Source organism: Sciurus carolinensis, chromosome 4, assembly GCF_902686445.1.
Source record: "Sciurus carolinensis chromosome 4, mSciCar1.2, whole genome shotgun sequence".
Taxonomy (NCBI): Eukaryota; Metazoa; Chordata; class Mammalia; order Rodentia; family Sciuridae; genus Sciurus; species Sciurus carolinensis.
The window spans coordinates 153,135,859-153,152,390 of NC_062216.1; the positions used below are offsets into that span (position 1 = coordinate 153,135,859).

The 16,532-nt window shown below is 33.9% G+C and overlaps 1 protein-coding gene across 1 annotated transcript in view; it reads left to right on the forward strand.

Moving 5' to 3' along the window:
• Positions 1 to 16,532, forward strand: part of Cfap54 (cilia and flagella associated protein 54) — a 315,326-nt gene that overhangs the window by 180,372 nt on the left and 118,422 nt on the right. The window contains exons 47-49 of the mRNA XM_047551199.1: positions 243 to 365; positions 4,616 to 4,669; positions 9,737 to 9,953. Of these exons, the coding sequence (XP_047407155.1) occupies positions 243 to 365; positions 4,616 to 4,669; positions 9,737 to 9,953 (394 nt within the window). The remainder of the gene's footprint in view (positions 1 to 242; positions 366 to 4,615; positions 4,670 to 9,736; positions 9,954 to 16,532) is intronic.

Here is a 16,532-nt window from a genome sequence, read left to right on the forward strand (position 1 = left end):
TTGTTTCCAAAACCTTCTTGCTACTATTCGTTAGCCTCCTGGTTCATTGCACATGTAAAATGGAGTGTGTACAGACACATGAAGCTCCATTCACTCCCTAGCTAGTAAACATTAATTCATAATACTTTACTGTGACTAAGTAGAAACTTTGGATCTCAGAGTTGATTACTTTTCTCTAAAATTTTTACTTTATAAGTAAAACAAACTATTTAACTTAAAATCTTCTTCTCTCTCCTTTACAGGTAGAAGTCCTTACAGATTTGCACTTCTTTTCTGAAGCCTTTTATGAGTTATCCCAGATATTTTATGGAAAAAACATGCCTTGCTCAGTCCCTTCTGGCTTTAAAGCTACTGGAAAAATTAAGGTAACTAATTTGATACAAAACCGTTCTTTGAAGGTTCTGTTTCTAAAATCCAGGGAACATTCCAACAAAAGTATATTTACATGTCTCTAGTATTCCACACCTCTTTATTGAACCTGGTTACAGTTATATCAGATTTTATGAGTTTTCATCTGTCTGGAATAGATTTTTGCAATGGAATTCTGACATAGGGACACTGCATATTGCTTTTTATTATAGTTGTTGTAGGCCATTTCTTTAGACACATCACCCACATATTTTAGGTTTTTGAGTCTATTCCTATAATTCTGGTTAATGTTCTTACTCACAATAATCTTTCCTTATGACTTGTTTGGATCTTTTTGATTTATATGCATTACACCAAAGAGTTAAGAATGTTTTCTTTGGATTTCTTCTGATTTCTGTGGGGAATGAACATTCTTCTCTATTTTGCCCAGAATGTTTTGATTTTAGGAGACAGTTTTACCTGATTTGCTTAATTTATATTTATAAACTGGATAACTAAGCATCCTTGAAAACAAGTGTTAGAATTTACGGTGGAAGCAGAAATTAAATGAGTGAGTTATTATTTTCCTCTGCTTTGGTCTTTGTGTTGATCTGGGAGTCAGATGCTTGGATCCATATGGGCCATGAATAAAGGAAATGGGTGGGAGCAGGGTAGAAAGTCCTTTTGCCTGGGGGAGACCGCATATACAAGGAGTGAGACTGACAGACAAAATATATTCTGGTCTGATTTGAATTTGGAGGACCTAAAAGAACCTGGGGGAATGAGATTTAAATCTTGGAAATCAGTTGCATAAGATGACAATATATTTTACATATTGTGTTCACTACTTTAGCATATTCCTTTAAAATATACTTCTTTTTATTCCATACAACTGCTACAACATTATAATTTATTATTATAGGGACAGAGATGTGACTTAGTATTAGAGTCCTTGCCTAGCATGCATGAAACCCTAGGTTCAATCCACAGCACTGAAAAAAAAAACCAAACTATAATAATAATAAGTAAATAAATAAACATCTATGTATCTATGTCTATATATAGAAATCATATCTATGTGTTATATGCAGTATACATGATGTGTGTGTATCTGTGTTTATCTATCTACTACCTTCCTACCTATTAAGAGAGGAATAAGTTGGTTATTTCCTTCATTTTTTGTGGTGTAAATGAATTCATCTTCTTACCTGGATTAAGTTAGTAGTATTTTATTGCTTGCATCTCCATCAACAGTCTTTCCCTAATGTAAATGGTTTGTATTTTGCTATTAAAATTATATTTTAATTCATGTATGGTGTTTCTTAAGTGCTTACTGAATATAGTCATTTTTCTAGGCTGGGGATGGAGCAGTAAAATACAAATGGAGCTCATAGTCCAGGGAGGGAGACTAATAGTAAACATATTTAGCACATAAATATAAGTCAGGTGGAGTTATGAGGGTCAGTCCAGCTGAGTTGAGGGGAACCAGTAACCAGGGCAGCACAGATTGCTGTTTTATTCAGGCTGGTCTGGAAGGGTTATCTAATAAGCACATTTCAAGGGAAGTGAACCATGAGAAGATCTGTGAAAACAGCCTCCCAAGGGGGAGGAATTGTAAGGCTCTGAGAAGGATGCTTGCAAGATGTGGTTGAGGGAAACCAACAACGCCAAATGAGATTGCAGAAAGAGAAGAGGAGGTTAGAACCCAGGAACCAGGTTATATAAGACCTCATAGGGCTTGATAAGGACTGGCATTTACTCTCAACCCAATGGGAAACCTTACAGAGTTTTGAGCAGAGACGCGACATGATAGGAATTAAATATAAATCAACTACTTTGTTTGCTTTTTCTGAAATAAACTGTGATCAAACAAAGCATAAATAGACCAATGAGAAGGTTGTTGCAAACAATTTGGTTGAGACATGATAATGGCTTGGTTAATAGTGGTGGAGGTAGTAAGCAATGGTTCCTGTTATGGGTATATTGTGAAGATAGAGCTGACAGCATTTGCTGATGATGGTTTAGGTGTGGGATGAAAGAGACTAAGTCAAGGTGACTGCTGAGTGTTCAACATGAACAACTGGTAGGAAGAAGTTTTTGTATACTGAGAAGGGGAATGCTGTTCCTGGTAGGAACTGAAGGTGATAAGTATGAGATCCATAGTAGACAACCAGGTGGATATGTAGCATATATAGGTGCAAAGAGTATATATAGAGGCTGTAATTCAGGGGAGAGTTTGGGGTTGCAGGTATAAGTTTGGGAGCATGAGCACAGAGATTTAGAATCATAAAACTAGGTGCAATCAACTAGGATCTGAGGCAAACAGAGAAATATGGAAAAGAGAAAACTGAACTTGAGGTCATACACATTTAGAAGATGAGAAGGAAAGAGAAACCAATGGGTAGAATAATGAGAAATGAGAATTTTCAATGGCCACAGTTTTCACCAAAATAAACAACCAAAAAGTCTGAAACTAATTTTTTATATGTAAATTCCAGCCTTCATTTTTACCCACCAGCTTTCATAAGATAACTGTGTGGGGGAATTATCTCCCAATAGATTCTGACTTCAAGTTTTGTATTCTCAAAGTTAATTTGCAGCTTTCCAGCTTCAATTGGGAATTTAAAAAGTGTAATTAAAAGAGGAAATGCTTTCAGGGTTTATAATTAAAATAGGTGCCAATGTTATTAGGCTGCAGGCCAGTTATTTAAAGAAGGGATTAATGAATTAAATTTCACTTGTAAAGGAAGTAACTGAAAAAAAATCTTATGGATTACTATTGGATTTTTCATAGCCCTTTAAAAAATCCTATATTTAACGTTATATTCATATCAAGATTCTGCTCTTATCACCAAATCTAAAGTTCCACTATCAACTCTTTTCAATTTATAGCACCAGAGACTACCATCACCATATTCAGTTACTAACTTTTCTATGTATTCTAGGCAGTAAAATGTATCTTCAAAAAAAGAATTTTTAAAATCACTAATACTTTCCTCCAATAAAAGCTATAAATGATGTATTGGTTTGGGAGTTCCTCAAAAGCAAATCGTGAGACAGATATTTGTAAGCAAATAGTGTACTGGAAGGCAATTCCAGGGTGTATGGTGAGTGGGAATGTCACACCAGGGAAGGCCCATCCAGAGAGCGTTAAGAAGAATGTCCCTGCCATGGCAGCTGGGTTGGAACAAGTCTCTTGTTCCTCATTTGTAAGGGTTGTTCCCTGTACTTCTAGCCACTCTTGAACTTTCTTATGACCATAGAATTATCTCGTAAAGAGGCAGTGCACCAACCATGTATGGCCAGACTCTCTGTGGAAGCTATTGGTGACTTCCTGGTGACCAAGCTGATATGCAAGGGATGTCAGCATTGGCTTCTATTAATGAACATCTTTTCCAAAGGGGCTTCTCTTCCAAGAGGGCCTTATTCTACTCCATGATACAACAATCTTTTGTGACAAATGATCATTTCCTTGGTGCACCATTAAATTTATAGCTAAATATATTAATAGATTATTCACAAAACAAGAAAAAGAACCACAAAAACAGTCAGTTTGAGGTAAAACTGAATTACTATTTACTGAATAGTAATTTACTAATTTAGTAATTAGTATTTACTAATTACGAAAACTGAATTACAAAGACTATTTTAAGTGATAATACTCAATGCTATTAGAATTCTGGAATTTTTATACAATATGTGTGGGAGTATAAATTGGGCCAGACAATTTCTGTTTTCTCAATATAGTCCTATATTTTGATCCACAAATTCTGCTTCCAGGAATATATACAGAGACAATAATCAGAAATACAGACAAAATGGGTATCAGTGTTGTTTAAACTAAGGCTGATTTGTGGAGTGGTGGTGGGAAGCAGCCCATTAGATGTCTAACAGTGGGAAAGAGGTAATCATGCTCCATTCATAGGCAAGTATTTCCTGTCAGACTGAAGTTATAAATAAAGGTATCAGAAAAAAATAATGATATCATACTTAGTGAAAATGAAATACAAATATATATATAATTTTAAAAATGCATTGAAGTAAATTGGCAGGGAAGACATCAAAATATTAACACTGAACTCATAAAGGAGATTGACTCATGTATGATTTTTACTTTCTTCTTTATATTAATCTTTTATGACTAGAGCATTTATCACTTTTATAATAAAAATGGTACTTAAAATCATTTTAGAACACATTAATAGTTTCATTTAAAAGAATACTCAAATAATCTGGTTCCTACTGTTAATATTTTGTTCTTTGACAGATGTTTCCATCATTTGACTCAGGAAAACCTCTTACCAACAAAGAAAATGTACAGGTAAGAATAATAATATTTTCTAAACATTGGATATATAACGTGGATAATTCTTTTTAGTGTGGATAATTTTTGAGTCTTTTCAACTCTTCGGTAAGTAAAATCTTTGGTGTGGGAAATCTACATAATATTTCTAATAGAGGGTTGTATCTCACAATCCTGAGACCAGAGGTAGGATTGGATCAAACTGTTCTAGCAAATAGCTGTTACTGCTCCTGTTTTTCATAAAGATGTGTATTCAGCTTACTCATCTAGCCATGATGATTATCTCTAGCTTTGATATTTATCTCGGTTACCTAACAGTGGACTCTGAATATAAGAAAAGGGCTCTCTTTTGAAATGGCCCCCTGGTTCATTACTTATTTTACTCATATCCTTGGTTGCCAGTTCCTAGTCTGTCAGTCAGTGGTTGCCAGTGTTTTCATTTGGCATTTCCATTAAGCTGCTCCTCTGGTTTCCCCAATATTTTCCACAAAAAGAAAATGAGACTGCCCATTTAAATACATTTAGGATAGTCAATAATTGAATGACTGAATTTAAGTGTTTGATGTCCTAGTAGCATTGAAATATCTTCAAATAACCATTTAAAAAATTCTAGGGATATTGGCAGTCCATCCCCTAGAAAATGCTGGGACAAAAATGTGGTATCACAACCATGATTACAGGACATTAGAAATGGGGAAGGTATCCACAGTTAATGTGCACAGAGAGTACACATAGGTTCATTTAGTTTTTAAATGCTATGAAATGGCATCCTGTTTTAAACAAGGTATTTGTTTTTTATTAAATAACTTGAGAGATATTTCCTCAACATTATTTTATTTTGTTTTCCATAATTTTAATAGAGATAGGTTCGTCTTTTATTAAATGTAATCTTATTATTTTCCTATTATTGTTAATTTTATTTCACAAAGTTTACTTTTAATTATGCTTCATATGATTCAATATTTTTGCCTAAAATTCAATTTTAATTTATAAGCAAGTGGCCTGAAATGAAAGAGCTAGTATTAGGAAGATATAAATACATATTCATATCTTATTTTAGTGTTTTAAGACCTCAGGGAGTTTAAGAGTATTTATGTCTTTTCAGTCATAAATGCTAGAATATCCTAAAAGCAGTTCCTTAAGGAGCAATTTTTTGTATAAAAAGAATGTCTGTCTGATAGTTTCTTTTTATACAAAAAGAGACTGACAGTATAATGGAAACCTGATTTCTAATAGCTAATTAATTAAAACAGTACTGTTGGCCCGCTTAAGACTCTTCAGATTACACTTTGTATTTTCTACATTGAGGAAGAGAAAGGAGTGTTAAATAGCATTACTAATTAATCTTCCTTTGATCCTCAAGTGTTTGTGTGTAATTGTCAACGCTCATTAAATCACTGTTTGCTGTGGAAGGAACAGAGAAGAGAAATGTCCTCTCTCCTCACCCCTAGTCCATCTGAAGTTTCTCCTCTAGAAAGGGAGGGTCAATCATTTTCCTAGTGCAACAGCTGGGCAGAATATCAGACCCAATGGCTGTTCCATGTGCCGCTCTTCTGAATGCATTGATTTCAGCCCTTTAGAAAAGTTTCAGAAGGAAGAATAAACAATAGCAACAAACCTCCCCTCTGCCACTGTTGCTTCAAACTTTCCCAAGCAATGTTAATTATTTTATTTACATAAGGCAAATAATTTTCCTCTTCTCTAGAATAAGTAGCTCTAGCATCTTTTATATTAACTCCAAAAAAAAATCTATTGAGAGCCTGTTGTATGCAAGGCACTGGTCTGATGTTGTCAATAAAATGCATCAATCAGCACTCCAGACAAACCTCAGACCTCTTGAATCTTATATTAATATACAGAAATAGGAATAAACATAATATATAAACAAGTAAAGTACATATTTTGCAATAGGAGAACCTTGTTATGGGAAAAAATAAACTCAAAAGTAGGTGAAAGGGATTGGGAGCATGGGCTAGGGTGAAGATTTTAATTTTAAATAGGGTGATCAGTTGAGTCTTCGCCATGATGACTTCTGTGAACAGACTTGAAACAGGTAAAGGTGTAAGTCATATGCAATCCAGAGAAAGAACAATCTAGAAAGAGGGAACGGCAAGTGCAAAGGCCTTGAAGCAGGATTATTTATCTTGCTGAGAGACTTCTTGAGCAAAGTGTCTATAGCTGTGTGAATGATGGTGGGGAGACATAAGACATAAAGTCAGAGAGGTCAAATTAAGAAGGGATTTATAAGGGACATTGTAACTTAGTCACTAGAGAGATTTGAGCAGAGGTGTGGACAACTTTGGTTAATCTGTTGAATCCACTGTTCTGATTCTGCCAATAGTTTAAATTCATCAGTCAATTAACGAGATAGACACATTCTCAGTCTTCATGAAGCTTGTGTGTAGGGGGTGGGGTGGGAGGGGATATGAGGAATATAGTTTTAGACACATGGAATTTGAGATATGTCTTAGATATCTAAGTGGAGGAGATGTCAGTTTTTCATATTGTGAATTTTGAATCCAGAAGAGAGATTGGAGCTAGATAGAAATGCTTGTGATTTCATTAGCCTTTAGATGAAGTAAAACAAGAACCTGTTTAAGATCATCTAAGGGGAGAGAGTGAGGACTGGGTCCTGGAAGATTACAGTATTTAGAGGTACAGGATAAGAGAAGGAACCATCAAAGAAGAATGAAAAGCAGGGGCTAGTAGGATTTGAGGGAAACAAAAGGATCATGATAGCCCAAAATCCAAGAGAAAAAAGCACTTAAGAAAGAGGGAGATGATCAATAGTATAAAATCAAGTATCATAAGTCACTCAGTCTTAAACATGATTTTTTTCTCTTTTAACATCTTTGAAATTAGAATGCAATTTACAGATGATGATGTGACGGTTTAATGTGCATATAAAGTAATGGTTAGATTAGAAGTAGCATGTATATGAGCACTGGAATTGAACGTTGGATTTAACCAAGTGTAGGCATTGGTAATCTTGACCAAAGGGTTTGAATGTAGAGATGGAGTGAGTGTAAAAGCAAACAAAGTGATAGAAACTAGAATATTGACAATTCTTTTTTAAAATTTTTAATTTGTTCTTTTTTGGTTACATGACAGTAGAATGTGTTTTGACATATTATACATACATGGAGTGTAACCTCCCATTCTTGTGGCTGTATATGATGTGGAGTTACATTGGTTAAGAATATTGACAATTGTTAAGAGAGTTGCTGTGCAGGGTAGCAAAGTATTAGAGGAGTAACTTAAGGAAATTAGGTTATAAAGGTTTTGGTTTTTAAGGTGAAGGAGATGACATGATGGCTATGTGCTGATAGGAATGTCTGTGTGGGAAACATTTCTGATGCAGGAGGGAATCACTGAGAAAATTAATGGGGACAGGAATGATGGCCTAAGTAGAGCAATAGCTTTAGGCAATGGGAAGAAAAGTGCTTAGGTGGATGAGCTAGTTGGAGCAGTGAGGTCTGGATGCTTTACTTTGCTTCAGTTTTCTCAGTTTAATGGAGGAAGGAAAGGTCATTAGCTGGGAGAAGGAGAATGAGGAAACGATTAGAATTTAGGGGAGAGAAGGGCATTGAAATGATTGAATAGGAGATAAGGAGAGTGTATAGACTGGCAAAATTTAGAGATTGCTAGGCAGCACTGAGGTTCAGAGTGAGGACTTACAATAGGACCATTTGTGTGTTTGTGTGATCTTCTCCAGTCTTCTTTAATAGTGAACCCTAAGATGGCTTAAAGTTTGATTTCAGAGTTGTGCCTATGATTTTACCAAGGAGGTATGTGTGCAAGAGAGCAGGGCAAGGGAATTAATGATATGTACAAGGAGGGGTATGATTGACCATGGATTCTAAGCTGGGTAGGGAGACTGCTTGTCTTTTCATTCTTTTCAAACTATCTCTAAGTGTCTTTAATTTACTCATGCTAAAACAGAGTGGTCTTTGTGCATGGATGATGACTTTTGCTGTTTATTTAGATGAAGTATCCTTTCCCTCACTCTGAGGATCAAGTTCACTCTCATGTGGCAGGGCTAGCACATGAAACAGGTCAGAAATTGGTGGGCAATGACAGATCACTTAGGAAAGAATAAATCTCATTAAAAGAGTAGATAAGAAAATGAGAATTATGATTGATTATTTATTAGGAATAAATAAAAATGGCAAGAAGTAATAAACACCTCTCTATAATAAAGCCAAATATAAATTATCTCAATTCTATAATTCAGACACAGACTGGCAGATTGGATTAAAAAAGAAGACTCGGCTATATGCTGCCTGAAAGAAACACATGCCATAGGCAAAGACATCTGCAGGCTGAAAATGAAAGAATGGAAAATTATATTCCATGCAAATGGAACTTCAAAGCAAGTAGGAATAGTTACTCTCCACCAAAGCAGGGTTCAACCCAAAATTAGACAGAAGAGACAAAAAAGGTTATTGCTTACTAGTAAAGGGAACAATCCAATGGGAAGATGGAATGATAATAATTGTTTGTCCCCCAAATGTTGGTGCACTTAATTACATAAAATAAAGGATACTTGACATAAAGGCCCAGATGTGTCCCAATACAACAATACTGGGTGATTTCAGTACATCTCTCTCACAAATAGATAGGTCATCCATATATAAAATCAGCAAAGATACTATATCTGCAGACTTAAACAATATACTTTGGACTTAATAGACATCTACAAAAAGTAAAAGGGTTGTATTTTTTCTCTAATATGTAGAAGCTAAAGAGAAAAAAGGGATCTCATGAAAACTGAAGAGAAACTGTTAAGAAGATGAGGGCAAGTGGACATACCATGGAATGAAATTGATCAAATTATATTATGTACATGTATGAATATGACACAATCCAACTACTTTGTATAATTATCATGCACCAATAAAAATAATATAAATGTTTGAAATATTGAAAATCTTAACCATAATACCTGCCATTTATGGAAGTTCCTGTCTTTTCCTGTATTCTTTCATCCAGCACAAAATGGGGAATGCAATTGGAGAAAGAAGCTAATAATATCTTTTAAAATTTTTACTGATTTACTCCCCTCCCTATTTTTCCATTTTTTAGGCACTTGATGAATTAATAAATAGAGGCTTGCCTGTAGTTCTGGTTACAATTGGACAACCACATCTTCTAAATAAATTTTATTTGGTTAAGGCATATTTTTTCACAAGTGTGGCTGCGACAATAAATTGTGTACCAGAAAATTCACTGAAAATACTCTACCAGGGAGCTAGCCTTGGTGGCTCTGAGCGGAGCAAACCAACTGTCCCTAACTTGAAAGGTAATCATTTGTTTTATTTCTTGCTATTTCCCTTTTTTCTCCCTTTCCCCAACTATGCCCTACTTCACCCCTACTAATTCATATGAATAATTGAGAATATCATTCTTTCATATTTTACCCTAAGATATAACACATATATATGTATACATATGTCTAAGTATAACATTTGTCCATTCATATAAATCCATGCTTTTATATAAATTTGTCATTTATAGAATAGTATATACCCAGTTTTCTGCATCTTGCATTCTACATGGAGAAAAACATCCACTGAAGCCTCTCAGAGACAATTGCTTTGGCTTTGGTCCACTGTAGTGGTTGTATAGTATTCTAGGCTGTGAATATCACATGATTTATTCAATCATTGCCCTATTGATGCACTTGCGTTTTGTTTCTAGGAACAGTACTGCATTGCAACATATCCATATGACATAGTGTGTATTTCTTTGTGATAGATATCCATGGATAGGATTTATGGATCATTTTTCAATTGTATTAGGGGTAACCTTAAAAATGTATGTTTTTCACCATTCAGTTTTATGTTAACTCTGGGTTTTTAAAATAGATATCCTTTATTGAACTGAGGAACTTTTCTTTTAGTTTGTTGAATGATTTTATCAGAAGAGCATTGTATTTTATTAAGTGATTTATCTGCATCTGCTGAGATAATTATATATTTTTTAAAATTTTATCAATATATGGTGCATTGCATTAATTGATCTTGTATGTTTAATCAAGCTTGCATTCTTGAAATAAATCCTACTTATGATTTAATTCTTTCTATAGGCCCCAAAAGTCAAAATTTTTTGTTTTTGCTCATCATTGCTTTGACTATTTGGAGTCTTTTGTGGTTCCATGTGAATTTTAGAATTCTTTTTTTTTTTATAATAATGTCATCGGAATTGTGATAGGATTGCATCGAATCTTCAGATTACTTACGCTAGTATAGACATTTTAGCATTATTATTTCCTCCAATAGGTGAATATGGAGTGTCTTTCCATTTATTTGTGTCTTCTCCAATTCCTTTCACTAATATTTTATAGTTTTCAGTGTATAAATCTTTATTTTCTTAGTTTAATTTATTCCTAAATATTTTATTTTTGAAGCTATTTTAAATGGGATTGTTTTTTTGGTTTCTTTTTCAGAAAGTTGTTAACATATAGAGATGTTACTGATTTTGTATGTTGATTTTGAATCCTTTAACTTTACTGAATTCTTGTGTTAGTTCTATCAGGGCTTTTTTGTTTTTGTTTTTGTTTTTTGAGTCTTTAGAGATTTCTGTATGTAAGATCACAACATCTGCAATAGCAGACTTTTTTATTTTTACTTCTTTCCTTTTCAATTGGGTATTGAGTGTTCTTTTTTTTTCTTTTTTCTTTTCTTATCTAATTGCTCTGACTGTGACTTCAAGTACTGTGTTGAGTAAAAGTCGTGAATTTGGGCATTCTTGCTTTGTCCTGTGTCTTAGAAATCTGTGACTTTCACCATTGAGTGTGGTGTTAGCTGTGGGCTTGTATATGGCTTTTACCATGTTGAGTGACATTCCTTCTATACCTAACTTGTTGAGAGTGTTTATCATGAAAGATGTTGAATTTCATCAGTTTCTTTCTCTGCATCAGTTGAAATGCTCATATGGTTTTTATCTTTCATTTCATTAATGTAGTATATCATATTTATTAATGTATGCATGTTGAATCATCCTTGCATCCAAGTAATAAATCCTACTTGATCATGATGTATGACCATTTTGATGTGCTTTTTAATTTGGTCTGCTAGTATTTTGCTGAGATTATTTGCAGTTATGTTCATCAGGGATATTATATTGGCCTGTAGTTTTCTTGTCTGATAGTATCCTTGTCTGGATTTGGTATCAGGGTAATTCTGGTCTTATAAGATGAGTTTGGAAGTATTTCCTCTTCCATTTTCTGAAGACTTTGAGAAGGATTTGCATTAACTCTTTTTTTAAATGTTTGGTAAATTTCACCAGTAAAACATCAGTTCCTGGACTTTTCTTCAATGGTTTTTTTTTTTTAAATCACTGATTTAATGCCCTTGTTCAATATTAATTTGTTCAGATTTTCTATTGCTTAATGATTCAGTTTTGGTAAGCTGTATATTTCTAGGAACTCATCCATTTTATTGTTATCAATTTGTTGACATATAGTTGTTCATGATCGTTTCTTATTCTTTGTAGTTCCAGGGTATTACTTGTAATGTATCTTCTGTCATTCATAAGTTTGAGTCTTCTCTTAGTTTTATTGATCTATTGATTTCTAGTTCCTATTTCATTTATTTCATCTCTGATCTCTGTAAAATATTCCCTTCCTTCTGCTAACCTTGAGGTTAGTTTGTTCTTCTTTTTTCTACTTTCTTTAAGTGTAACATTAGATTGTTTTTATGCTCTTTTTTCTTTCTTAACATAGATGTTCATTACCATAAACTTTCCTCTTATAAACTGCTTTTGCTGCATTCTATATGTTTTGTTATGTTGTATTTCCATTGTTATTTGTCTTAAGATATTTTTCAATTTTCCTTTTGGCTTCTTATTTGACCCATTGGTTGTTCAGGAGCATGTTCTTTAATTTCCACATGTTTGTAAATTTTCCATGGCTTCTCCTGTTATTTATTTCTAATTTCATACTGTTACGATTGGAAAAGGTAGTTGATACAATTTCAGTCCTCTTAAATTTCTTAAGACTTGTTTTGTGGTCTGACATATTATCTATCATGGTGAATGTTCTTTGTTCACTTAAGAAGAACATGTATTCTGCTACTGTTGAATATAGTATCCTGTATATGTCTGTTAGATGCATTTGGTTTATGATGTCATTTAAGTATATTGTTTTTTTACTGATTTTCTGCCTGAATTATCTTTCCACTTTTGAAAGTCAGATATTTAGGTCTCCTCTTTATTGTATTGCTTCTATTTCTCCCTTTAATTATGTTACTATTTGCTTTATATATTTAAGTACTTCAAAGTTAGGTGCATATGTTTTACAAGTGTTATACCCTCTTGAGGTATTGACCCTCTATCATTTTATAATGACATCTTCTATTGTGGCAGTTTTTGACTTAAAGTCTACTTTGTCTAATACAAGGATTGACATCTCTGTTCTCCTTTGGTTACCACTTGCGTGGGATATCTTTTATTATTTATTCACTTTCAGTCTATGTGTTTTCAGAGTCAATAATATATTTTACAATTATTAGTTTATATGATTTTATGACTTTTAAGGAATATGAAGATAGCACAACAAATATATGCTTATAATTTTTGTCACATTAATCATTGTTATCATTTCTGGTCCTCTTCATTTGTTCCTCTGGATTCATGTTTACCTTCTGTAATCATTTCCTTAGTCCAGTCCAGCTTTGCTCCCATCCACTTGTTTGTGCTATTATTGGCAAATATATTACACACACACACACACACACACACACACACACATATTATATACACCACACACATGTATATACACAATAATACATATCATTTTATGTGAATTCCTTTTAATGCATTGTAGAGAAGAAGAAATATATATTTAGACTATTTTTCATAATATAATTACCATTATTGTTGTCCTTTGTTTTTTTTTTCACATGGATTTGAATTATCACCTGTTTTCTTGCTATTACCCTGAAATCACATTTTGGTTTTTTTCTAAGGTGGTATGATAACAAACATTCTCAGTTTATTTTCACATGGGGTATTCAGTTTGCCTTCATTTTTGGAGGATAACTTTTCTGAGTATATGATTCTTGTTGGACAGTTTTTTGGGCCCTTTGAATATGTTATCCCATTGTCTTCTGGATTTCACTGTTTCTGGTGAGAAGTTAGAGATTCATCTTATTGGAGTTTGCTCAAAAATGACAAGCCATTTTTATCTATTACTTCTTTTGAGATTTTCTCCTTATCTTTGACTTTTGAGAATGTTTACTCTGATGGTCTATTTGTGGCTTGTTTTGTGTTTATCCTACTTGAAGTTTGTTCAGCATCCTGGATATATGTTAATATTTTTAAAAATAAATATGATACATTTTTGATTATTATTTCTTTAAATATCCCCGCTCCTTTTCTCCTCTCTTGGTACTCACATATGCATGTTTGCTGTATTAATAGTGCCTCACAGTTCACATTTCATTGTATTCATTTTTCTTCATTCTTTTTCTTTGATTTATCAAGTTTACTAATTGTTTCTTCTGTCAGCCAAATTTACTGTTGAACCCCTAACTGTTACTTTTTCAATTTCAGTTATTGTGTATTTTAACTGTCATTTCCAATTAGGTTTTTTAAAAATTTCTCCTTAATCGATGTTTTTTATTTGATGCAAATTGTCATCATGCAATTAGTTCCTTTACTAGTTAAATCATGGTTTCCTCTTGTTCTTTGTACTATTTCTAAGCTAAGTTGAAGTCTCAGTCTGCTAAATTCAATATCTGGTTGCTTTGCCAAAAAGGCTCAATTGCTTGCTTTTATTGGCATATGAATCATACTTTCCTGTCTCTTACCTTATTTTATACTTTTTCTTGGAAGCTGGACATTTTATATAACATATTGTATCAATTTCAGATACTCTTCTCCCCATCTCCCTAGGGCTTGCTATTATAATGTGCTTCATTGTTTAGTGACTGACTAAGATTATTTTAGTGAAGTGTTATTTCCTCTCTCATTGTTAAACCTCTGATAGTGCTCTGAGGGTGTGCAGCCTTGGCCTCGCATACAATCACCCTGAAATGAAAGTTTTGATAGGCGCTCTAACTCTCCCAGGTGACATTCACTGTTTTTTTTTTTTTTATTTTTAAATTTTTTTGGTATACGCATGACAGTAAAGTGTAATTTGACATATTACACATACATGGAATATAACGTTCCATTCTTTTTTTTTTTTTTTTTTTGCAAGCTCGACTCTTCTTTTTTTTATTTTATTTTATTTTATTTTTTTTACATTTACATAGGGTAATGATGTTTATTTCATTTTTCCCCTCCCCCCCACCCCTCCCACCCCTCTTTTCCCTCTACACAGTCCTTCTTTCCTTCATTCTTACCGCTCTCCTTAGCCTAACTCTAAACCTAACCCTAAACCTAATGCTAACCCCTCCCACCCCCATTATATGTCCTCATCCGCTTATCAGCGAGATCATTCGTCCTTTAGTTTTTTGAGACTGGCTTATCTCACTTAGCATGATATTCTCCAATTTCGACCATTTGCCTACAAATGCCATAATTTTATCATTCTTCATTGCGGAGTAATATTCCATTGTATAAATATGCCACAGTTTCTTTATCCATTCATCAACTGAAGGGCATCTAGGTTGGTTCCACAATCTGGCTATGGTGAATTGAGCAGCAATGAACATTGATGTGGCTGTATCTCTGTAGTATGCTGATTTTAAGTCCTTTGGGTATAGGCCAAGGAGTGGGATAGCTGGGTCAAATGGTGTTTCCATTCCAAGCTTTCTGAGGAATCTCCACACTGCTTTCCAGAGTGGCTGCACTAATTTGCAACCCCACCAGCAATGTTTGAGTGTTCCTTTTTCACCACATCCTCGCCAACACCTATTGTTGCTTGTATTCTTGATAATCGCCAATCTAATTGGGGTGAGATGAAATCTTAGGGTAGTTTTGATTTGCATTTCTCTTATTATACTAGAGATGTTGAATATTTTTCCATATGTTTGTTGATTGCTTGTAGATCTTCTTCTGTGAAGTGTCTGTTCATTTCCTTAGCCCATTTGTTGATTGGATTATTTGTATTCTTCGTGTAGAGTTTTTTGAGTTCTTTATAGATTCTGGAAATTAGCGCTCTATCTGAGGTATGGTTGGCAAAGATATTCTCCCACTCTGTAGGCTCTCTCTTCACATTTCTGATAGTTTCCTTTGCTGAGAGAAAGCTTTTAAGTTTGAATCTATCCCAGTTGTTGATTCTTGCTTTTATTTCTTGTGCTATGGGAGTCCTGTTAAGGAAGTCTGATCCTAAGCCAACAAGTTGAAGATTTGGACCTACTTTTTCTTCTATAAGATGCAGGGTCTCTGGTCTGATTCCAAGGTCCTTGATCCATTTTGAGTTGAGTTTTGTGTAGGGTGAGAGATAGGGGTTTAATTTCATTCTATTGCATATGGTTTTCCAGTTTTCCCAGCACCATTTGTTGAAGAGGCTATCTTTTCTCCATTGCATATTGTTGGAACCTTTGTCTAGTATGAGAAAATTGTATTTATTTGGGTTTGTGTCTGTGTCCTCTATTCTGTACCATTGATCTACCTGTCTATTTTGGTACCAATACCATGCCGTTTTTGTTACTATTGCTTTGTAGTAGTGTTGAAGATCTGGTATTGCGATACCCCCTGCTTCGCTCTTGCTACTGAGGATTGCTTTAGCTATTCTAGGTTTTTTATTCTTCCAGATGAATTTCATAATTGCTTGCTCTATTTCTGCAAGGTACATCATTGGGATTTTAATTGGAATTGCATTGAATCTATATAGCACTTTAGGTAGTATAGCCATTTTGACGATATTAATTCTGCCTATCCAGGAACATGGGAGATCTTTCCATCTTCTAAGGTTTTCTTGAATTTCTTT